This window comes from Ornithodoros turicata, chromosome 1, assembly GCF_037126465.1.
Source record: "Ornithodoros turicata isolate Travis chromosome 1, ASM3712646v1, whole genome shotgun sequence".
Taxonomy (NCBI): Eukaryota; Metazoa; Arthropoda; class Arachnida; order Ixodida; family Argasidae; genus Ornithodoros; species Ornithodoros turicata.
The window spans coordinates 170,803,593-170,829,019 of record NC_088201.1 but is presented as its reverse complement, the minus strand read 5'-3'; the positions used below and the strand labels follow the sequence as shown (position 1 = coordinate 170,829,019).

The window sequence follows — 25,427 nt, the reverse complement described above, 5'->3', positions numbered from 1 at the left end:
TAATCGACCTGGAGGCGGGTGCAGTGATGCCTGTCACGCCTTAATTAGTGGCCTGAACACGATGTAATTAGCAATTATAGCTCATTGGGCCCCCCACATTAATCAGCACCCTCCAGGGAGCCACCACAGTAATTGGGGAGCGTCTAACTCGGGTCCAGACCAGCTGAGCGTTGTGCAGTATGACAGTGTATAAAAAATAAAAAATAGGTAGAAAATAAAATAGATATATAGAAATAGAGTGGAGAGAAACAATTTATTCGAAAATCGACGATGCCGCGACAAAGAAACCACTCCGCAACACCCGAGTGACCAGTGCCCGCGATGTTGGTAGTTGGCACCCAGCAGTTGCAGAGATCGACGACAGGTGGCCGCTTAGTTGCAACGCATCAAACCAGATGGCGCCATCATCGTAGCTCTATGCGAGAAAGACAGAACAAGACACTAGCAGCAGGTAAAAATGGCAACACTGCTGAACAAGTCCAGGCATGCGAGAGAAAAGGTCAAGCGCTACTGCTAAGCAGCACGGAGAAAACAGTACACATCGGGGAAAAGGCAACTGACTAGGCCTAACCACAGCGTCACAAATCTATGCTGCTAACACAAGGCGGGAACCACTAGCCACACGACAGGAAACGTGCGTCAACAGGCTTGGTACGGGACACCATTAAACAAGTCTAAAGATGCGCGTACAGCGAGGAAAGGCTTAACACAAGCACGGTAAAACAACGCACAATCATCAGTAAATCACCCACCTTTTTCCCCTGCGACTGCTCATCGGCCAGGCAGAAACTGAGCGAGCGCAGGGACTGTGGAGCAACCGAGCGCACGTCTGCTTCCGCGACAGCCAGCGCGAAACTGACTGGGACGCCGCTCCGCGGCCGCTCCGCGTGCGCTCTTAGCGCCCTCTGTGGCGACAACCTGCGAGAGGCTAAGAGAGAAGAGCATTCCTGCGCCCCCCGCTGGCCGTGCTCATTGGTCGTGACGTTATCCAATTGTCTCAGGGCTACACTGTTTTTTTCCACTAATGCTCCTTTGGACAAGGTCAACCTACAATGAAGCCATGGCTCGACGTCATCATGCACCTGCGTGGGCCAAAGACGCGTACGCTCTAGACAGAAGACCTATTTTATTGAATCACTATCCGCACCCCATCAGAGGCAGACAGAACCCCACCGAAGCTACGCTCTTCCACTGACGGCCAACGCAATTGCCAGGAGCAGAATTGGCGTTTCCACACCGATCAGTGTGCAAGAGAGAAGTGAATCCTTGCGCCCCCTGCAGGCCGTTCTCATTGGTCGTGACGTCACTCTATTATCTCAGGGCTACACTGTTTTTTTTTTCACTAATGCTCCTCTAGACAAGGTCATCCTGAAACAATAGTCTCGCGGTATGATGTCACCATGCAGGTGCGTGGCTCAAGGACGCCTACGCTCTAGACAGGGGACCTGTTATTTATTGAATCACTATCCCAAGATTATTTCCTTTATTCTACTATGATTTCATAGGGAACAGAAAAATACCATACATGAGAATAGGTTGTGGGAATTAAAGAAGCACAGAAGTCATTTTTAACACCGTTTTCTTCCTATAAAACTGTTAAGTTTGCCAGTAAGATGCACCATGCGAAATAATTTACACTACACAGTCATAATTATCGCAGAAATTGAATTTAAAATACGCCGCAAAAAGAGACCGTGCGCAACGGTGGTGAAGAGCAGTACCAGCCTGTGATCTGCCTGGAAGCTCGTGCTGACGCTATAAGGAGAACGCTCGCTGATTGGCCTAGAGAAATGTTGTCTGCTACTCCGCTGTCGTCTGCTAGTCGGCTGTTCGGGGTTCTGATACAGCCTTTCTGCTTGCTCGGTAATGCTTCGGCCGCTCCTTCTATCCCCAATTCTCCGGGAGAACTGGCAAAACAGGTTTACGGCGGCAAAGGGGCACTGCACTGACCCCGACTGACCGGCAAACCAGAACGAGTCTCCTTATGCCGTCATCGGTGACGTGCCATCATACCTCCTCATCCTCATTATAGCTGGAGTGGCGAGCTACGGGTGAAGGCGCGGAGCTACGTTTATGTGAGTTTTTTTTTTCTGGGAAACAAATTGCACACATCAAAACCTTTCGCGCTACTCGGTATAATGACACACACACTTTCATCAGATGTTGCAATCTGATTTTTTTTTTTGGATGGCCCTCTGTACTCCTTTAAGCATTTCAATCCCAAAGTCTAACTGTACAGGAAAAAAAAATAATGGTTCAGCAAGACATGTCAATCCCATCCGAGAGCTAGACTGCTAACTGAAGACTGCTTTGTTCCTCCTGAATAAAGTCACACACCTGTCCCCCTCGCGGTTACTCTCTGAACTAAATGAATCGCAAAATTAAGAATTGTTCTGGCAATATTCCCATTCAGGGCAGCACTACCGACATCTTCAAGAGTGTTTCTTTTCAAAAAGAAAAAAAAAACTACATGTAGAAGGAAGGCATGTCAGAACAGGCCCAGGCATGTCAGTGCATGTTTGTCAGACAACAAGGGGGAGAAAAGCGAAAAGAAACACTTGAACAAAGAAGAAGAAAACGAGCATCAAACTATTTCTAAGCACACGCACTCCTCTTTTTCAAAAACACTGCTCATCATAAATTCGTCCAGGGCAATACACACCATTTTTCTATTGCTACACTTTTTTCCAGTAACGGTCAACGCATTGCTACAGACTGCGTGACGTCATCACATCCTGTCTGAAGAAGACAGCGGCAAATACTCCTATTAATTATTGAATCACAAGAGTATTTCCTTTGTCTGATTCTTAATTATATTCATTCTTACATTAAAATTCAACAAAAAGCACAGTGCATGTTAACGATTTTCACCCCCAAAGGCTCATCATGGTCATTAGAAATAATAAGTGAGGCCACTCAACATCATCACCAGGCTTATGTAATACATGATCCTTTCTATGCTCATACATTCGTTGTCTGAGGCTACACCTGCGAGCAAAAAGCGAACGCCGGGGGGCAAAGTTCTATTCGCGCTCGACCGAGGACTAGACAGAACGCCTTTACGGGAAGATGATGGCATTCCTATACTATATTAATGATTATTGTATTGCAGTTTAGAAAAGCTACTACAAAACTATAATTTTAGGAGCCTAATAAAATTCTACTTTCTATGGAAACTATAATTGCCCTATTACTTTGATCGCCATTAATGAAGCGTTCCAATTTTTTCTCTCTTCCAATTTCAGCCTTGTTATGCAGTGAAGCAGACTCACATTCAAAATAATTAATTTACACTGAGGGTGCCGCGCTTCAGGAATTCCTATCCTGCGCTCAGATGCAAGGGTTTCTGCACGAATACCCCCTATAACAGCGTACTTCTTCAACATACCAAGGTCGTAACAACATCTAACAAACAAGCAGAGAAACCCACTTCTCAGCTGTACCATGCGACTTTCTTCTGCGCAAAAGGAGTCATTTGAGGAAACAGCAGCAAAAATTGCGCGCACTTGTGCTTGACTTAAAAAAACTGAAGCATATGCTAATAAACTAAGACAAAGACACCCATTTCTGGTATCGGATAATTATTGCATAATGCTACATGCACAGCAGCATTGCCGCAAAGAAAGCACAGGACAAGGGCACACAAATTCCTTTAAGCGAGCAGGGAAAAGGCTTAAGACCTCAGGAATAATCGCAGAGTCACAACACATCGCTACAAGATAACAGAGAAAGATAACGCCCAAGATAACGACAAGGTAATAGCGGCGGGTAAAGTTGCAACACTGCTAAACAAGCCCCAACATGCCAAGATGACGTCACAAACCAGGAAAAAAAGCACGCACACTCAGTCATCAGCTCAGGAATGCACAAGGAGAGGTGCTATATTGTAATTTCTCCTCCACGCTCACATACCAGCATTTCTGCGCAAATACTTATAACTGCATACATACAAAACAACATACATACATATACATATAACAAAAAAAACAAACAAATTCCATTCTCATGAACTCTCCTCTGCCGAGCGACTTTCTCCTGCTCTACCTGGATGCTGACTCTTCCCCCCTCACCTATATTCGGAGTAAAAACAGCGAAAGAAGAAAAGAACCGCGAAAAACTACACGGCATTTGTTCCCCACTAGCTGTAACTGCAAGAAACCGTAGCGCACGCCAATAAATTGAGAAAAAGACACCCATTTCTGCCACCTATAATTCTTGCATAAAGCCACATACACAGTCGCATTGCCCTTGCGTAAAGAAAGCACAGGACAGGGGTACACAAATTTCCTTAAGTGAGCAGGGAAAAGGCTTAAGTCGAACCGCTCAGGAATAATCGGAGAATCACCACTTATCGCTATACGCGGCTAGCACAACATGACAGCAACAAGGTATTAGCGAAGGGTAAAATTTCCAAGACACTACTGAACAAGTCCAGACATGCGACGTCGCACACAAAATACTGCTCATCGTGGAAAAGGCCTAAGCCTGCGGCAGAAAATCATATAGAGCATACATAACTTCATTTTTCCATTAAAAACGCTCGTCCAATCCAACAGATTGCAACGCAAACGCGACTACCCTTATTTTTTAAACCACTATTTCACGCAATAGTACATAAATGTATCACTCGTGTCACACGAAAAGGCAAACACTTACTTGTCAAGTGGGGTCCCAGCGAGCGCACGCGCGCGCACACACACACACACTCACATTTTCACACTCACAAACAGTCTATTTTCACAACCACATAAATCCATATTATTCCTCACGTCAATAATTATCCTACCATCGCCAAAAGACGGCTCACACATGTATGCGTACGCAAAGGTCTTCGTTCCGGATGTACTCTCATCATTTTTAAACCAAACCACTTAACATGTGTTCACAGGTCTTCACTAAATAGGTGAGCCGATAATGACTCAAAATAAAATAAAATAAAATAATCATTCCAGCATCGCTGGCTGCCACCTTGGGTACCCAACAGAGCAGCGCGCTCCCATCAACACGCCTTGGGCTGACCTTACACACCCGAAGCCTTTTCTGAATACATTCTGCTGGCGCTGGAATAAGACTCACGGGAAGTCACGCGCGTCGCGTGTCCAAACCACGAGAACGGGCCCTATGCGGCCCGCGTGGGGCGCGGTTCGGGCACACTGTTTTATCACTTAAACGGAAGCAGAGCTGACATTGTAGTACCCTGGCGATAAATGTTTTTATTCCAGCGCCAGCAGAATGTATTCAGAAAAGGCTTCGGGTGTCTAAGGTCAGCCCAAGGCGTGTTGATGGGAGCGCACTGCTCTGTTGGGTCTCTATAGTATTCTTATGGCGGTATAGTATTCTAGGCCGCCATAGTATTCTTGCAAAATATATGGGTGCAAGAAAATAAAAGGAAAACGAAGAAGAGAATTCACTCCTGTATGATGATCGCTGCGTAGAAGCACGGCACCGTTTTCTTCATGGAGGTATAGCGAACGTGCATTCCTTTCCTCCTTTTTTGGTTCGCGTCGGTCGAGTGGCGATGTCCTATTACATCCGGAATGAGGACCCATCGCTTTGCGATCGCATACAAGAGTGAGCCATCTTTTGAGGATGGTAGGATAATTATTGACCTGAGGAATAATATGGATTGTTGTGGTTGTGAGAATAGACTTTATGTTTGTGAGTGTGAAAATGTGAGTGTGTGTCTCTGTGTGCGCGCGGGCGCACGCGCTTTTCTGAACCAGGGATCTCACTTGGCAAGTAAGTTCTTTGTGTGTGCCTTTTCATGTAACACGAGTGATACATTTATGTACTATTGCGTGGAATAGTGGTTTAAAAAATAAGGGTAGCACCGCTTGCATTGCTATCTGTAGGATAGACCGAGAGCGTTTTTAATGGAATTGCCTCGCGAACCTGGTGAAGTCTTTGTTTTGGGCAGGCTATTTTATGAGAGCTGGTCCTGTTGCGTTTCATTTGATACGCTTTCCTGAAGCAGTGTGCTTTGTTCTTGTAGTGCGGTTTACGCCTTTATCAATAGAAACGATTAAAAGTGTTTGTTTGTTTGTTAGTATGTGTCTGTCACGTTCTTAGCGCAGTTCAAGCTTTATTTTCTTTGCAAAAATTCAGACTTTATAGTTTTAAGCTCTTCGAGTAGAAGTGACTTTCCCTGCTCGCTTAAGATAAATTGTGTATCCCTGTCCTATGCTTTCTTCACGCAGGGACAATGCAAATGAGTATTGAGCATTATGCAATAATTATCTGATAGCTCAAATGGGTGTCTTTGTCACAGTTTATTAGCGAGTGCGTCGTTACTTTATTTTATCTCTATTTTCTCTTATAGCTATGCGAGCAAAAGTGCGTGTAATTTTTCCCTGCTCTTTTCTTATTTTCTCTACTTTTATGTAGTAGAAAGCCTCCTGCGTAAAAGCTGAATAGTGTTCTATCAGTGAAAGTGGGGTTGTTTGTTTGATTTTGTTGGGTGTTCGATATCTTGACGAAGTAAGCAGTGCTTAATTTTGCAGGTTTTTGAGCAGAAATGCTGGTATCTGAACACGGAGTAGAAATTTCTATATTTCTCTGCTCCCTAAGAAAATTTGTACTTCGTTTTCCAAGCAGACCGCGTTTAGTTTGCGCGAAATAGAAAAATGAGGTTGTGTATGCTCTATGATGATCCGCGCGGCTTAGGCCTTTTCCCCGATGAGCAGTGTTTTGTATGCGAAGTCGCATGTCTGGACTTGTTCAGTAGTGTTGCAATTTTTACCCTTCGCTAATACCTTGTTGCTGTCGTCTTGTGTTAGACGTTGGGCTTCGTAGCGATGTACTGTAACGCTACGATTATTCCTGAGCGCTCCGTGTGTTTAATGCGTTGTCCTCTGTGCGTGCGTGCGTGTGCTTTTTTCCTGATTTGTGACGTCATCATGGCATGTCTGGACTTGTTTAGCAGTGTTGCAGTTCTTCCCGCTGCTAGTACCTTGTTTGTGTCATGTTGTGCTAGCCGCGTAGCGATGTGTGGTGACCTGAGGTCTTAAGCCCTTTCTCTGTTCACCTAAGGAAATGTGTGTATCCCTGTCCTGTGCTTTCTTTACGCAAGGGCAATGCGTCTGTGTATGTGGCACTATCAGATCCCAGACATGAGTGTCTTTTTCTTAGTTTATTAGCATATGCTTCAGGTTTTTTTAGTCAAGCACAAGTGCGCGCAATTTTTCGCTGCTCTCTTCCTCAAATCACCGATTTTACGCAGAAGAAAGTCGCATGGTACAGCTGAGAAGAGGGCTTCTCTGATTGTTTGTTAGATGTTGTTAGGAGCTCGGTATGTTGAAGAAGTCAGCTGTTAAAGGTATCCGTGAAGAAATGCTTGCGTCTGAGCGCAGGATAGGAATTCCTGAAGCACGGCACCCTCAGTGTAAATTAATTATTTTGGATGTGAGTCTGCTTCACTCCATGACAAGGCTGAAATGGGAAGAGAGAAAAAATTGGAGCGCTTCATTAATAGCGATCCAAGTAATAGGGCAATAATAGTTTCCATAGAAAGTAGAATTTTAATAGACTCTTAAAATTATAGTTTTGCAGTTGTAGTTTTTAGCAGTAGTAACTGCAATACAAGATAGAAAATCATTAATATGGTGGGAATGTCATCATGTTCCCGTAAAGGCGTTCTGTCTTGTGCTTTGTCGTGCGCGAATGGAACTTTGCCCCCCGGCTTTCGCGCCTTTTTGCTCGCGGGTGTAGCCTCAGACAATGAGTATGCGAGCATAGAAAGGGTCATGTATTACATAAGCCTGGTGATGATGTTGGGTGGTCTCAATTATTATTTTAAAAGAGCAGTGGTAGTTTACTGGTGTTGTGATTCTAATGACCATGATGGGCCTTTGGGGTATTGACGGTGCTTTTTTTGTTGAATTTTATTGTAAAAGTGAACGTCATTAAGAATCGGACAAAGGAAATAATCTTGCGATTCAATAAATAATAGGAGTCTTTGTCTTTGCCGCTGTCTTCCTGGAAAAAAGTGTAGCAATAGAAAAAATAGTGTGTATTGTACTGGACGGATTTATGATGAGCACTGTTTTTGAATAAGAGGAGTGCGTGTGCTTAGAAATAGTTTGATGTTGGTTTTCAAGTGTTTCTCTTTGCTTCCCCCCACACTTGTTGTCTGACAAACATGCGCTGACATGTCCTGACCTGTTCTGTCATGTTTTCCTTCTACATGTATTTTTTCTTTTTTACAAGGAACATTCTTGACGATGTCTATAGTGCTGCCGTGAATGGGAGTAGTGCTATTCTTAATAATTCTGCGATTCATGTAGTTCGGAGAGTAACCGCAAGGGGGACAGGTGCATGGCTTTATCCAGTCGAGGAATAAAGCGACATTATTCAGTTTTCTGTCTGGCTCTAGGAAGGGATGGACAAGTCTTGATTAGCTCGTTGTATGTAGGCATTAAAGGTGTTAGGATATTTTTTGCTTTTGCATCTCTAATTTAGTAAGACTTTGGGAGTGAAATGCTTAAATCCGACAATCACCTCTCATGTATGGTGTTTTTCTGCAATAGTTTCCAATGCAATCGTTATAGCAGAATAAAGGAAATAATCTTGGGATAGTGATTCAATAAATAACAGGTCCCCTGTCTAGAGCGTACGCGTCCTTGAGCCACGCAGGAGCATGATGACGTCATGCCATGGCTTCATTGGAGATTGACCTTGTCCAGTTGTGTCGACCGACTGTGTGCCTGACCGACCGACCGATCCGTGTAGCCTTCGGACAATGGGATGACGTCACGACCAATGAGCAATGAAAGAGGTGGGTGCAGGAATGCTCTTCTCTCTTAGCCTCTCGCAGATGGTCGCCGCAGAGGGCGCTAAGCGCGCGCGCGTATGCGTAGCTGCCGCGGCGCGGCGTCCCAGTCAGTTGCTCGCTGGCTGTCACAGAGAGCAGACGTGCACGCGGTCGCTCCGCAGTCGCCGCGCTCGCTCAGTTTCAGACTGGCTGTCAGATGGAGCAGTCGCATCGGTCCGCGCTCCTGTGTTGGTGAGCTGATTTCTTGTGTAACTAACGCTTTCGCCAACTTTGTCCCCGTTTTGTTTGCAATTTTCATGCCCGTGCACGTCGCGCGCTGGTTGCTGTTGTCCGTGCATTCCCGCCATTTTCTATCTTCTTCTGCCTTGAGAATGAAAGTAGCACAGGCGTGCTTTTTAATAATTTTGTCGTGAGATTAGTTGAGAAAGTAGCCGCTAGGGGTTTCCAGCTGGCGGGAGTTTATACAGGAGAAAAAACCATTACGAGTCAGTTCTCTGCCTGACTGTCGGATAGAGCAGTCACATCGTTCTGCGCTCTTGTTGTGGTGAGATGATTTCTTGTGTAAGTAATTCTTTCTGTTGATTGCTATTGATGGTTAGCATACCCTTGCTTTTGCAGCCTCTGTATTACGAGTGTTTTTCTCTTCGCATGTCCAGAGCTGTCCTAACCTGCCCAGACATGTCATGATGGCGTTACAGCTGACGTCACAGGATGTCCGGAACTTGTGGCCATAGCTGCGATGCTTTGCAACCAGCCTCTGTGCTCCGTCGATGGTCAACGGCCGTTCCGGACCGCTTTCTTCAACATGGCGTCGTTGATCTTCAATTAAACTTCTTCTCCCCACTCTATCTCTATGTATTTTTTTTTCTTTTTTATCGACTCTCATAGTGCACAACGCTCAGCTGGTATGGACACGAGTTGGATGCTCCCCAATTTGTGTGGTGGCTCCCTGGAGGATGCTGATTAATGTGGGGGATCCCAATTAGCTCTAATTGCTAATTAGATCTTGTTCAGGCCAGTTGAGCGTTGTGCACTATGAAAGTCCAGTCATTACTACTACCTTTACCTAGTGACCTAGGGGCATTTTATATATCTCTTTTTTGCTTTTTAAACTGTGACACTCATTGGTTGTGATGAGAAATACGCTGAACAAAATACAGCTTTCATACTTATATATACTTATATGTATTGCAGGAAAAAAAGCCATTAAAGAAACAAATAAATGATACTAAACGTGTTTGAAATTCAAACTTACAGATTAATATGGCTTCTATGGCTGCACGCAGAGAAACAGATACTCATGGAACGATGCGGCAGCACCAGAGGACACGTGTTTCGCCGTGTTTGCGGCTTGTCGGCCCTGGGTAGCTGCGCATCGTTCCGAATTGGCAAACCAGGGGTCACTCAGCGAGCGATATACACCTGGGAGGGTGACTGAGCACTCCTCAATGCCACAGTGCAAGCCAGTGAATTGTAATGCAGGAAAAAAAGCCATTAAAGAAACAAATAAATGATACTAAACGTGTTTGAAATTCAAACTTACAGATTAATATGGCTTCTATGGCTGCACGCAGAGAAACAGATACTCATGGAACGATGCGGCAGCACCAGAGGACACGTGTTTCGCCGTGTTTGCGGCTCGTCGGCCCTGGGTAGCTGCGCATCGTTCCGAATTGGCAAACCAGGGGTCACTCAGCGAGCGATATACACCTGGGAGGGTGACTGAGCACTCCTCAATGCCACAGTGCAAGCCAGTGAATTGTAATGCAGGGAAAAAAAGCCATTAAAGAAACAAATAAATGATACTAAACGTGTTTGAAATTCAAACTTACAGATTAATATGGCTTCTATGGCTGCACGCAGAGAAACAGATACTCATGGAACGATGCGGCAGCACCAGAGGACACGTGTCCTCTGTCGTGTCGTGTCCTCTGGTGCTGCCGCATCGTTCCATGAGTATCTATATATATATATATATATATATATATATATATGTTTATAAGTCCCAAACGTCGCCACACCAGCATTGGACGACGTTTGGCGACGTTTGGGACTTATAAACATATGTTCTATGTTTATAACATATGTGCTATTTTTTTTCACTTAATACTTTACTGGCTTCGCACTGGGCTTTCAGAGGTGAGTTTCTCACCCTGACGGGAGGACATCACGTTCCACGTGACCTTCCGACGCCACTCGCTCAAACGTCGCCCACCTACGCATTGCTGAAGAAGGCCCAATTAGGGCGAAACAGCTGTCCAATGCTGGTGTGGCGACGTTTGGGACTTATAAACATATGTTCAACGTGCAGCTAAAGAGCCTATGGTATTTTTTTCACTTAATACTTTACTGGCTTCGCACTGGGCTTTCAGAGGTGAGTTTCTCACCCTGACGGGAGGACATCACGTCCCACGTGACCTTCCGACGCCACTCGCTCAAACGTCGCCCACCTACGCATTGCTGATGAAGGCCCAATAAGGCCGAAACAGCTGTCCAATGCTGGTGTGGGGACGTTTGGGACTTATAAACATATGTTCAACGTGCAGCCAAAGAGCCTATGCTATTTCTTTTTCACTTAATACTTTACTGGCTTCGCACTGGGCTTTCAGAGGTGAGTTTCTCACCCTGACGGGAGGACATCACGTTCCACGTGGCCTTCCGACGCCACTCGCTCAAACGTCGCCCACCTACGCATTGCTGATGAAGGCCCAATAAGGCCGAAACAGCTGTCCAATGCTGGTGTGGCGACGTTTGGGACTTATAAGCATATGTTCAATGTGCAGCCAAAGAGCCTATGCTATTTTTTTTCACTTAATACTTTACTGGCTTCGCACTGGGCTTTCAGAGGTGAGTTTCTCACCCTGACGGGAGGACATCACGTTCCACGTGACCTTCCGACGCCACTCGCTCAAACGTCGCCCACCTACGCATTGCTGATGAAGGCACAATAAGGCCGAAACAGCTGTCCAATGCTGGTGTGGGGACGTTTGGGACTTATAAACATATGTTCAACGTGCAGCCAAAGAGCGTATGGTATTTTTTTCACTTAATACTTTACTGGCTTCGCACTGGGCTTTCAGAGGTGAGTTTCTCACCCTGACGGGAGGACATCACGTTCCACGTGACCTTCCGACGCCACTCGCTCAAACGTCGCCCACCTACGCATTGCTGATGAAGGCCCAATAAGGCCGAAACAGCTGTCCAATGCTGGTGTGGCGACGTTTGGGACTTATAAACATATGTTCAACGTGCAGCCAACGAGCCTATGCTATTTTTTACTTATATATATATATATATATACGAGGGGGGACCCAAAAGAAACCGGAATTGTCCTCGTGAGCGCGGATCCCTTGTAATATAGGCTTCCACCACTAAATGAGAGTTTTACGAACTGTTTTGCATCAGTGCACAAGATGGCGTTGTTGTAAAACGCTGCGTTCGGCTTCAGTGAATTCTATTGTTAGATCCCTTCAATGCGTTTGCCTATTTCGCGATGGCTGATTTGCACGAACAACGTGCGGCCGTGAAATTTTGTTTCCTGTTGGGCAAAAACGCATCAGAAACGGCAGTTATGCGACAGACGGCTTACAAGGAGGCTGCTTTGAGCAAAACACAAGTGTAGGAATTGATTTCTCGATTTAAACGAAGCGAAATGTCGATTGACGATCAACCTCGTTCCAGACGGACTTCGACCAGCCACACTGAATTAAATGTCGACAGAATTCGTCAAGCCCTCTTGCAAGACCGCAGTCGCACCATTGATGAGCTTGTGGAGTTGGCAGGGATGTTGCAGAGCTCATGTCAGCGAATTTTATCGAACGATTTGCACGTGAAACGAGCTGCAGCGAAATTTGGCCTCGACTGCTCACGTCCGAACAGAGAGAGCTGAACATGGCTGCGTGCCGTGCGTTAAAGGACCAGTTGGAGACGGACTCCGACTTTCTTTCTAAAATCATAACAGGAGACGAATCTTGGTGCTACAGTTACGAACCCGAAACGAAACAGCATTCTAGTCAATGGAAAACAGCCAGTTCACCACGTCCCAAGAAAGCACGACCAGTGAAGTCGCACGTCAGGACAATGGTGATCTGTTTCTTTGATGTGAGGGGCTTCTGCACTTGGAATTTGTTCCGCCGGGTGAAACGGTCAACCAAAGCTCTTATTTGGAAGTTTTAAGAAGGTTGCGCCAAGATCTACGGAAGAAACCTCCCCAGCTGTGGCATTCAGGTGACTGGTTCTTTCACCATGACAACGCACCTGCCCACACCACGCTGAGTGTTCAGCAGTTTTTGACCAAAAATGGAATGACCCCTGTGCACGACCCAGCCTACTCATTTGATCTTGCCCCCTGTGACCTTTTTCTGTTCCTCTGGATGAAGAAAGTCTTCAAAGGGAAACATTTTGCCGATGTCGAAGAAGTGAAACAGAAAACGGCACAAGCACTAAAAAGCATCAACGTCGACGAGTTCCAAAACTGTTTTGAGCAGTGGAAAAAACGTCTGGACAGGTGCATTGCATCAAAGGGAGATCACTGTGAAGGTGTTTGAAGTTAGAGCATGCAACAATAAAAACACAATTTTTTAGAAAATAATTCCGGTTTCTTTTGGGTCCCCCCTCGTATAAATATTGAGGGAAAGAACCATTAAAGAAACAAATAAATGACACTACACGTGTTTGAAATTCAAAAGTACAGATTAAGATGGCTTCTATGGCTGCACGCAGAGAAACAGATACTCATGAAACGATGCGACAGCACCAGAGGACAAATGTTTCGCAGTGTTTGCGGCTCGTCAGCTCTGGCTAGCTGCGCATCGTTCGGAATTTTGCAAACCAGGGGTCACTCAGCGAGCGATGGACACCTGGGTGGGTGACTGAGCACTCGTCAATGCCACAGTGCAAGCCAGTGAATTATAATGAAGGGAAAAGGACATTAAAGAAACAAATGACACTAGACGTGTTTGAAATTCAAAAGTACAGATTAAGATGGCTTCTATAGCTGCACGCAGAGCAACAGATGCTCATGGAACGATGCGACAGCATCAGAGGAAACGTGTTTCGCCGTGTTTGCGGGTCGTCAGCTCTGGGTAGCTGCGCATCGTTTGGAATTTGCAAACCAGGGGTCACTCAGCGAGCGATACACACCTGGGAGGGTGACTGAGCACTCCTCAATGCCAAAGTGCAAGCCAGTGAATTATAATGAGGAGAAAAAAGACTGTTAAGGAAGTTGAAGCTACTGCGCACCTCGCTCGCGCACCTGATGGACAGGCACGTTATGGGCATGAGCTAGCATTCTCGTTTTCGCTTTCGGGCAGTAAAGTCTACTTGCTCCTGCTGTCTGTCGTCCTTGCCCTTCCTCAACATGAAACACTGGTGCCGAAACCCGGGAAGAGGACATTCCAAGGCCTGCAGGATGATGGAACCGCAGGAACAAGCCACGAAGTCCTTGCTTTTGTCCAAGAGGAAATCCCTTCGTCAGCGGTTGACAACCGTGCTCAACGAGGCCGAACGCCTGCTCGAGACGACCGATGTTCCCGCTGACCATGCTGGCCGTTGCGAGCTACTGACCAAACGTATCAAGACGTTCGCTACTTCTCTGGACGAAGTTGACAGAAATCTGGAGACCTTGTTCACCGTTGAACAAGCTGATGCCGAATTTGACAAGGTATTGGAATATCAGGACCGCGTAGCCTCGATATCATGCTTATTAAGGAGGAGCCTTGTGCCTCAGCCCATCGCCCAGGCCTCGACGACCGCGGCTACAGTCCAGACCTGTGCTGCTGCGCCACAGGGAGGTACTGGTCATACAGCGTCGGGATCCATTCTGAGCTCTACTCGTCGTCCTAATTTGCCGAAGCTAGAGCTCATCAAGTTTGACGGCAATATGGAGAATTGGCAGGAGTTCTGGATCCGCTTTGAGTCCATCGTGCACTGTAATTCATCGTTGTCCAACAGTGAAAAGATGTCCTATTTGTCGTCTGTCCTCAAGGGAGAAGCCGCAGCTTCCGTTAAAGGGCTTCAACTTACAGGCGACATGTATGACACTGCGGTCAAAATGCTACAGGATCGATTCGGCAATCCAGACTCGCTCATGCAGTTCCATCTGAAGCGACTGTTAGCCATTCAGGAGGTTCGTTCGACCCGAAACGTCTCCGAACTTAGACGTCTGCATGACACAGCGCGGCGCATATCCGAAGTTTGGAAGCGTTGGGAACTGGATTGAGTTCGTATTCTTCGCTGTTGTACCCAGTATTACAACAGGCCCTTCCAGTCGACTTGGTCCTCAGCTTTCAGAGGAGACTTCACACTGAGGCCGCGGACGCAACTGGAACCGCAGACGATCGTCATGAAAAGGTTCTGGGCAAGTTACTAGACTTCATCAAAATGGAAGCTGAATGCAGGGAACACGTCGCAGTGGCAGAAGGGACACAAGATCCTCGACGTTTTACACAGAGTCGAGATGGCAAACACACTCGAAATTCACAGGACCGACTGCCCTCCGCTGCAGCACTCGGTGCTGAAGCCAGTAAGACATCTAACCCAACGAATACCAAGAAAACTGCAGACAGCGCTTGTTTCTTTTGTGGGAAGGATCACGACGTCAGGAAGTGCCGTCTAGATGCTGACCTGGCAGACCTGGAAGAGCGGCTTCGTCGAAGCCGCCGCTGCTTCCGTTGCGCAAAGGAGAATCACACCGCTAGAGTTTGTCGATCCGTGAAGGGCCTGAAGTGCGACCGATGCAGCGGGCGGCATTTGACGGTCCTATGTAGGCAAGGGAGTCAGAAAACTACGGATGGAACCGTCGTAGCAAGCGGTACATGGCAACACTGTTCTCCATACCCGCAGGTCGTGCTCCTGCAGACGGGGTATGCCATACTTTGCACTACTGATGGCCGACGGAAGCCAATTCGTATTCTCATCGATGGCGGCAGCCAAAGGACATTTATTAAGAAGCCACTGTCGCGGAAAATGCAGCTGCCAATCGTGGGAAGGGAAGATCTTGCAATCAACACTGTCGGAAAAGCCGGGAAGCAGTCCTTGCATAGCAGGGTCAGTGTGACCCTCCGATCCCAGTACACGTCCCAGGAGGTATCCTTTGAGGCTCTGGAAATACCAGAAATATGCATCAGTAACCTTCCGCATATCGACGTCAAGGCTCTCAATTGCCTCAGGAATACTGGAATCCAGTTAGCGGATGTGGCTGTGGCATCTGTTCCCTCAACAGAAATAAGCATTCTTTTGGGCGCAGACTTTTACGGGGCGGTTGTCACCGGCAAGCAAATGCGGCTTCAAGGTAACCTCATCGCCCTCGAAACAACCTTCGGATGGACTCTGCAAGGTCCTGCGGGAGATTATTCTTTGCCAGAGGTGAACACTTTCCACGTTGATGTTTCTAGCTTCTCCCAAGACGACTTAGATGAGAGGTTGCAGTCATTCTGGGACTTGGAGCACCTCGGGATTGCCGACGCCTCAGAATCACCAGGAATAGATCCCGTTCTACAGAGATTCGAGGACAGCACTCTATTGGAGAACGGTCGCTACAGTGTTGGGCTGCCTTGGAAGGACAACCTTGTCTCTAGGCTCGGGACAAACAAGACAACAGCTGAAGTACGTCTAAGAAACGCCACCCGCACTCTGTTGAAAGACCAGGCTGTAATGATCGAATACGACCAAGTTATTCGCCAGTACCTCGAGAACGGTCACGCTGAACGCGTAGATGTCACAGCGTCAAAGGTTGGCCCGGAGTATTATCTCCCACATCATGCAGTGATCCGACGTGAAAGGGAGACTACTAAAGTACGCATCGTATTCGACGCCTCGTCAAAGGCACCTGGGTTTCTATCTTTGTATGACGTACTACACGTGGGTCCTAATCTCAATTCGGACATTCTCTCTTTGCTGTTGAGGTTCAGGATGCATCCCATCGCCCTTGTTTCTGACATAGAGAAGGCCTTTCTACAAATTGGCCTTCACAAGCAGGACACCGACGCATTGCGTTTCCTTTGGTATTCTACGACTCCGGTTACTGGGCAAACCCTCCCAGACATTGAAACTTGGCGGATGACTCGAGTACCCTTTGGTGCCAGGTCCAGCCCCTTTCTTCTTTCCGCCACTATTCGACACCACTTACGGCAGTCTGAAGGGGACTACCCGGAGACAGCGGCGCTTCTACAGGACCATTTCTACGTCGACGACTTGGTGGTCAGCGTGGAAACATCATCAGACGCAGAGATTCTGTACCAGGACACTTTGCGAATATTTGAGGCCGCAGGCATGAAAGTGAAGAAGTGGGTGACCAATGACGGGAGCCTATTACGCCAGATGTTCAACGATGGCAGCACAACCGTCGAGACGACTCAAGATCACACTAAGAAGGTGCTGGGACTTGTCTGGGACGTACACAATGACAAACTACGATGCCCTCTCGCAGCCATTTTGGACTTTGTTGCAAACGAGACGAATGACAAGAGACACATTTTACAGTCCGTATCAAGGATGTACGATCCTTTCGGCTTACTTGCGCCCTTCACCATTACTGGGAAGATTCTGCTGCAAAGAATTTGGGAGGCGGAGCTAGACTGGGATGATCCACTGCCAGAGGACATACAATCAGTGTGGAAGGAGTGGTGTGTGGGAGTGTCAGAACTGGAGCAACTCTCTCTGCCTCGATTCCTGGGATATTCGTGCACGGCCACGCCTAGGAAGATGCACGTATTTGCTGACGCTAGTCCCTACGCTTACGGCGCGGAAATCTACGTTGAAGTGTCATCGAGCGGCTCTTCTAGCATGGAGTTTCTCGTCAGCAAGAGCAGAATGGCCCCCATCAAGCGCCAAACGCTGCCAAGGCTTGAACTTATGGCAGCCCTTCTTGCCGCACGGCTTTACCGATATGTCTGCACTGCTTTGAAGATTGTGCCCGACTGTGTGTACGGATTCTCTCATAGCGTTGCATTGGATAAGAGGGCCAGTAACACGGTGGAAGACCTTCGTTGCGAACCGCGTCCAAGAAATTCAAAGCATCACTTCTACTGAATGTTGGCGACACTGTCCCGGTGAGGAGAATCCTGCTGACCTACTCACTCGAGGTGTCAAGGGGCATCAGCTTCAGGGCAGCGTCTTGTGGTGGCACGGCCCTACGTGGTTGGCACGTGCGGAAAATTGGCCAAGTTCACTCATACCAGAACCCACTTGTCCTGATGGAAAGGACGAAGTGGTCCCTCAACGTGTTTCCTCGGTGGCGATTGCGGCGGCTCAAACCCTCATGTCGCCAGAGCGGTACAGTAGAGCGAACCGACTTTGTCGAGTAACGGCGTGGGTGCTGCGCTACGTACAGAACTCAAGGGGTCGGAAGCAGACTGGCCCGCTCACAACACAGGAGTTGAAAAATTCCGAGCAGTACTGGATCAGGATGACACAAGCAAAGTTCCTGGACAAGAAGTCCACGCATCTTCAGAATTTCCGTTGGTACAAAGATGACGACGGCATTCTCCGGCTTTACGGGCGTCTCCAGCATTCCGAACAACCAGCAGCGACTAAGCACCCAATCCTACTACCGCCTGCTTCGGAAGCCTGGTTCACCCGCCTCATGGTTCTTCGCGAACACGAAAGGATGACCCACGCCGGGGTTCAGGAGACGCTACATCAGCTACGGGAGGATTACTGGGTGATCAGAGGAAGGCAATCTGTCAAGTACGCCCTGCACCACTGCTACTTTTGCCGACGTCTCCGAACACATTCATGCACCGAGCAAGAGGCGCCCCTACCGAAGGATCGAGTTTCACAGCAATTTCCGTTTGACGTGGTCGGGGTACACTTTGCAGGTCCACTGTATTACAAAACAGCGCACGGATATTCAAAGTCGTACGTGACACTCTTCACTTGCACAGCAACACGAGCCATTCATATAGAGTTGGTAACGGACCAAGCCTTCGGCACCTTCCTCATGGCGTTTAAGCGATTTGTGGCTCGCAGGGGTATACCAAAGAAAATCTATTCCGACAACTTTCTAACATACAAGAAGGCTTCCCGAGAACTTCCTCCTATGATTTCCGCTCAATTTCAAGCAGTGAAAGAATATGCCACCCAAACACGGAGCACATGGGAGTTCATAGCAGAACAAGCACCATGGTGGGGAGGCTTTTGGGAGCGCATGGTGCGCTCCGTCAAAGAATCACTGCGCAGGTCGCTAGGTCGGTGCGAACTCGACTTCCAGGAGCTGTGTTGACGGAGGTCGAAGCCATTGTGAATTCGAGACCTCTTACTTCGCTCACAGAAGACCCTAACGACACACAAGCCCTTTCTCCTTCACACTTCCTGATCGGGAGACGGCTTACCGCCTTGCCCTCAATGCAGTTTCTCTATTCAGTTGACGTCAACGTCTCCCCCTCGCAGATTCAGCAGGCTAAAGAAGGTCTGCTAAACAATTACTGGAAGCTATGGTCGAAAGACTACCTTCTCCAACTGCGGTCAGCTAACCTCAGCAAGCATGTAACCTCAGATAAAATGGTTAAAAAGCAAGCGAGCTGGTGGCTAAGATCCATGACGAAAACCCGAGACTGGGAAAAAGACGAAAAACAGACGACACAACACAAAGTCTCAAACCAGACAACACAGAAGGGACAAACGGAACAAAGCTTGCATCGGGGAATGATAGAGATAAAATGGTTAAAAAGCAAGCGAGCTGGTGGCTAAGATCCATGACGAAAACCCGAGACTGGGAAAAAGACGAAAAACAGACGACACAACACAAAGTCTCAAACCAGATAACACAGAAGGGACAAACGGAACAAAGCTTGCATCGGGGAATGATACAGATAAAATGGTTAAAAAGCAAGCGAGCTGGTGGCTAAGATCCATGACGAAAACCCGAGACTGGGAAAAAGACGAAAAACAGACGACACAACACAAAGTCTCAAACCAGATAACACAGAAGGGACAAACGGAACAAAGCTTGCATCGGGGAATGATACAGATAAAATGGTTAAAAAGCAAGCGAGCTGGTGGCTAAGATCCATGACGAAAACCCGAGACTGGGAAAAAGACGAAAAACAGACGACACAACACAAAGTCTCAAACCAGATAACACAGAAGGGACAAACGGAACAAAGCTTGCATCGGGGAATGATACAGATAAAATGGTTAAAAAGCAAGCGAGCTGGTGGCTAAGATCCATGACGAAAACCCGAGACTGGGAAAAAGACGAAAAACAGACGACACAACACAAAGTCTCAAACCAGATAACACAGAAGGGACAAACGGAACAAAGCTTGCATCGGGGAATGATACAGATAAAATGGTTAAAAAGCAAGCGAGCTGGTGGCTAAGATCCATGACGAAAACCCGAGACTGGGAAAAAGACGAAAAACAGACGACACAACACAAAGTCTCAAACCAGATAACACAGAAGGGACAAACGGAACAAAGCTTGCATCGGGGAATGATACAGATAAAATGCTTAAAAAGCAAGCGAGCTGGTGGCTAAGATCCATGACGAAAACCCGAGACTGGGAAAAAGACGAAAAGCAGACGACACAACACAAAGTCTCAAACCAGATAACACAGAAGGGACAAACGGAACAAAGCTTGCATCGGGGAATGATACAGATAAAATGGTTAAAAAGCAAGCGAGCTGGTGGCTAAGATCCATGACGAAAACCCGAGACTGGGAAAAAGACGAAAAACAGACGACACAACACAAAGTCTCAAACCAGATAACACAGACGGGACAAACGGAACAAAGCTTGCATCGGGGAATGATACAGATAAAATGGTTAAAAAGCAAGCGAGCTGGTGGCTAAGATCCATGACGAAAACCCGAGACTGGGAAAAAGACGAAAAACAGACGACACAACACAAAGTCTCAAACCAGATAACACAGAAGGGACAAACGGAACAAAGCTTGCATCGGGGAATGATACAGATAAAATGGTTAAAAAGCAAGCGAGCTGGTGGCTAAGATCCATGACGAAAACCCGAGACTGGGAAAAAGACGAAAAACAGACGACACAACACAAAGTCTCAAACCAGATAACACAGAAGGGACAAACGGAACAAAGCTTGCATCGGGGGATGATACAGATAAAATGGTTAAAAAGCAAGCGAGCTGGTGGCTAAGATCCATGACGAAAACCCGAGACTGGGAAAAAGACGAAAAACAGACGACACAACACAAAGTCTCAAACCAAATAACACAGAAGGGACAAACGGAACAAAGCTTGCATCGGGGAATGATACAGATAAAATGGTTAAAAAGCAAGCGAGCTGGTGGCTAAGATCCATGACGAAAACCCGAGACTGGGAAAAAGACGAAAAACAGACGACACAACACAAAGTCTCAAACCAGATAACACAGAAGGGACAAACGGAACAAAGCTTGCATCGGGGAATGATACAGATAAAATGGTTAAAAAGCAAGCGAGCTGGTGGCTAAGATCCATGACGAAAACCCGAGACTGGGAAAAAGACGAAAAACAGACGACACAACACAAAGTCTCAAACCAGATAACACAGAAGGGACAAACGGAACAAAGCTTGCATCGGGGAATGATACAGATAAAATGGTTAAAAAGCAAGCGAGCTGGTGGCTAAGATCCATGACGAAAACCCGAGACTGGGAAAAAGACGAAAAACAGACGACACAACACAAAGTCTCAAACCAGATAACACAGAAGGGACAAACGGAACAAAGCTTGCATCGGGGAATGATACAGATAAAATGGTTAAAAAGCAAGCGAGCTGGTGGCTAAGATCCATGACGAAAACCCGAGACTGGGAAAAAGACGAAAAACAGACGACACAACACAAAGTCTCAAACCAGATAACACAGAAGGGACAAACGGAACAAAGCTTGCATCGGGGAATGATACAGATAAAATGGTTAAAAAGCAAGCGAGCTGGTGGCTAAGATCCATGACGAAAACCCGAGACTGGGAAAAAGACGAAAAGCAGACGACACAACACAAAGTCTCAAACCAGATAACACAGAAGGGACCAACGGAACAAAGCTTGCATCGGGGAATGATACAGATAAAATGGTTAAAAAGCAAGCGAGCTGGTGGCTAAGATCCATGACGAAAACCCGAGACTGGGAAAAAGACGAAAAACAGACGACACAACACAAAGTCTCAAACCAGATAACACAGACGGGACAAACGGAACAAAGCTTGCATCGGGGAATGATACAGATAAAATGGTTAAAAAGCAAGCGAGCTGGTGGCTAAGATCCATGACGAAAACCCGAGACTGGGAAAAAGACGAAAAACAGACGACACAACACAAAGTCTCAAACCAGATAACACAGAAGGGACAAACGGAACAAAGCTTGCATCGGGGAATGATACAGATAAAATGGTTAAAAAGCAAGCGAGCTGGTGGCTAAGATCCATGACGAAAACCCGAGACTGGGAAAAAGACGAAAAACAGACGACACAACACAAAGTCTCAAACCAGATAACACAGAAGGGACAAACGGAACAAAGCTTGCATCGGGGATGATACAGATAAAATGGTTAAAAAGCAAGCGAGCTGGTGGCTAAGATCCATGACGAAAACCCGAGACTGGGAAAAAGACGAAAAACAGACGACACAACACAAAGTCTCAAACCAGATAACACAGAAGGGACAAACGGAACAAAGCTTGCATCGGGGAATGATACAGATAAAATGGTTAAAAAGCAAGCGAGCTGGTGGCTAAGATCCATGACGAAAACCCGAGACTGGGAAAAAGACGAAAAACAGACGACACAACACAAAGTCTCAAACCAGATAACACAGAAGGGACAAACGGAACAAAGCTTGCATCGGGGAATGATACAGATAAAATGGTTAAAAAGCAAGCGAGCTGGTGGCTAAGATCCATGACGAAAACCCGAGACTGGGAAAAAGACGAAAAACAGACGACACAACACAAAGTCTCAAACCAGATAACACAGAAGGACAAACGGAACAAAGCTTGCATCGGGGAATGATACAGATAAAATGGTTAAAAAGCAAGCGAGCTGGTGGCTAAGATCCATGACGAAAACCCGAGACTGGGAAAAAGACGAAAAACAGACGACACAACACAAAGTCTCAAACCAGATAACACAGAAGGGACAAACGGAACAAAGCTTGCATCGGGGAATGATACAGATAAAATGGTTAAAAAGCAAGCGAGCTGGTGGCTAAGATCCATGACGAAAACCCGAGACTGGGAAAAAGACGAAAAACAGACGACACAACACAAAGTCTCAAACCAGATAACACAGAAGGGACAAACGGAACAAAGCTTGCATCGGGGAATGATACAGATAAAATGGTTAAAAAGCAAGCGAGCTGGTGGCTAAGATCCATGACGAAAACCCGAGACTGGGAAAAAGACGAAAAGCAGACGACACAACACAAAGTCTCAAACCAGATAACACAGAAGGGACAAACGGAACAAAGCTTGCATCGGGGAATGATACAGATAAAATGGTTAAAAAGCAAGCGAGCTGGTGGCTAAGATCCATGACGAAAACCCGAGACTGGGAAAAAGACGAAAAACAGACGACACAACACAAAGTCTCAAACCAGATAACACAGAAGGGACAAACGGAACAAAGCTTGCATCGGGGAATGATACAGATAAAATGGTTAAAAAGCAAGCGAGCTGGTGGCTAAGATCCATGACGAAAACCCGAGACTGGGAAAAAGACGAAAAACAGACGACACAACACAAAGTCTCAAACCAGATAACACAGAAGGGACAAACGGAACAAAGCTTGCATCGGGGAATGATACAGATAAAATGGTTAAAAAGCAAGCGAGCTGGTGGCTAAGATCCATGACGGAAACCCGAGACTGGGAAAAAGACGAAAAACAGACGACACAACACAAAGTCTCAAACCAGATAACACAGAAGGGACAAACGGAACAAAGCTTGCATCGGGGATGATACAGATAAAATGGTTAAAAAGCAAGCGAGCTGGTGGCTAAGATCCATGACGAAAACCCGAGACTGGGAAAAAGACGAAAAACAGACGACACAACACAAAGCCTCAAACCAGATAACACAGAAGGGACAAACGGAACAAAGCTTGCATCGGGGAATGATACAGATAAAATGGTTAAAAAGCAAGCGAGCTGGTGGCTAAGATCCATGACGAAAACCCGAGACCGGGAAAAAGACGAAAAACAGACGACACAACACAAAGTCTCAAACCAGATAACACAGAAGGGACGAACGGAACAAAGCTTGCATCGGGGAATGATACAGATAAAATGGTTAAAAAGCAAGCGAGCTGGTGGCTAAGATCCATGACGAAAACCCGAGACTGGGAAAAAGACGAAAAACAGACGACACAACACAGTCTCAAACCAGATAACACAGAAGGGACAAACGGAACAAAGCTTGCATCGGGGAATGATACAGATAAAATGGTTAAAAAGCAAGCGAGCTGGTGGCTAAGATCCATGACGAAAACCCGAGACTGGGAAAAAGACGAAAAACAGACGACACAACACAAAGTCTCAAACCAGATAACACAGAAGGGACAAACGGAACAAAGCTTGCATCGGGGAATGATACAGATAAAATGGTTAAAAAGCAAGCGAGCTGGTGGCTAAGATCCATGACGAAAACCCGAGACTGGGAAAAAGACGAAAAACAGACGACACAACACAAAGTCTCAAACCAGATAACATAGAAGGGACAAACGGAACAAAGCTTGCATCGGGGAATGATACAGATAAAATGGTTAAAAAGCAAGCGAGCTGGTGGCTAAGATCCATGACGAAAACCCGAGACTGGGAAAAAGACGAAAAACAGACGACACAACACAAAGTCTCAAACCAGATAACACAGAAGGGACAAACGGAACAAAGCTTGCATCGGGGAATGATACAGATAAAATGGTTAAAAAGCAAGCGAGCTGGTGGCTAAGATCCATGACGAAAACCCGAGACTGGGAAAAAGACGAAAAACAGACGACACAACACAAAGTCTCAAACCAGATAACACAGAAGGGACAAACGGAACAAAGGTTGCATCGGGGAATGATACAGATAAAATGGTTAAAAAGCAAGCGAGCTGGTGGCTAAGATCCATGACGAAAACCCGAGACTGGGAAAAAGACGAAAAACAGACGACACAACACAAAGTCTCAAACCAGATAACACAGAAGGGACAAACGGAACAAAGCTTGCATCGGGGAATGATACAGATAAAATGGTTAAAAAGCAAGCGAGCTGGTGGCTAAGATCCATGACGAAAACCCGAGACTGGGAAAAAGACGAAAAACAGACGACACAACACAAAGTCTCAAACCAGATAACACAGAAGGGACAAACGGAACAAAGCTTGCATCGGGGAATGATACAGATAAAATGGTTAAAAAGCAAGCGAGCTGGTGGCTAAGATCCAAGATCCAAGTTCGAACTTGGTTCCAGTGTGTCAACGACGCAGTAGACTTTGTATTCACAGTGCACACATGTATCAGATATTTGAATCAGTGCTTTGTGTCAAATAAATATTTCTTTGATCCAAAAGCAGCTTCAATTATTTCGAATATCGGGTAACGGAGGTGGGCGTGAAATCCGGTAAAAGTCAAAGGTAGCCAGAACCGGCCGAAAGGTCAACCATACTTAAGGATTCTGACTGGCCGACTGGCATTGCATAGTTTCTACAACTTTGCACTCTCAT

At 46.5% G+C, this 25,427-nt stretch overlaps 3 protein-coding genes across 3 annotated transcripts; all 3 read left to right on the top strand.

Moving 5' to 3' along the window:
- Positions 1-14,129: 14,129 nt before the first annotated feature.
- LOC135389826 (uncharacterized) lies at positions 14,130-14,990 on the top strand. Its single transcript, XM_064619861.1, has one exon. It carries the CDS (start codon positions 14,130-14,132, stop codon positions 14,988-14,990), a length of 861 nt encoding a protein of 286 aa, XP_064475931.1.
- A 161-nt stretch (positions 14,991-15,151) lies between these two features.
- LOC135389818 (uncharacterized) lies at positions 15,152-17,800 on the top strand. The gene has a single exon (XM_064619847.1). The coding sequence runs from the start codon at positions 15,152-15,154 to the stop codon at positions 17,798-17,800; it is 2,649 nt and encodes an 882-aa protein (XP_064475917.1).
- Positions 17,801-18,176: 376 nt separating this feature from the next.
- On the top strand, positions 18,177-18,992 carry LOC135389805 (uncharacterized). Its single transcript, XM_064619839.1, has one exon. It carries the CDS (start codon positions 18,177-18,179, stop codon positions 18,990-18,992), a length of 816 nt encoding a protein of 271 aa, XP_064475909.1.
- Positions 18,993-25,427: the final 6,435 nt, after the last annotated feature.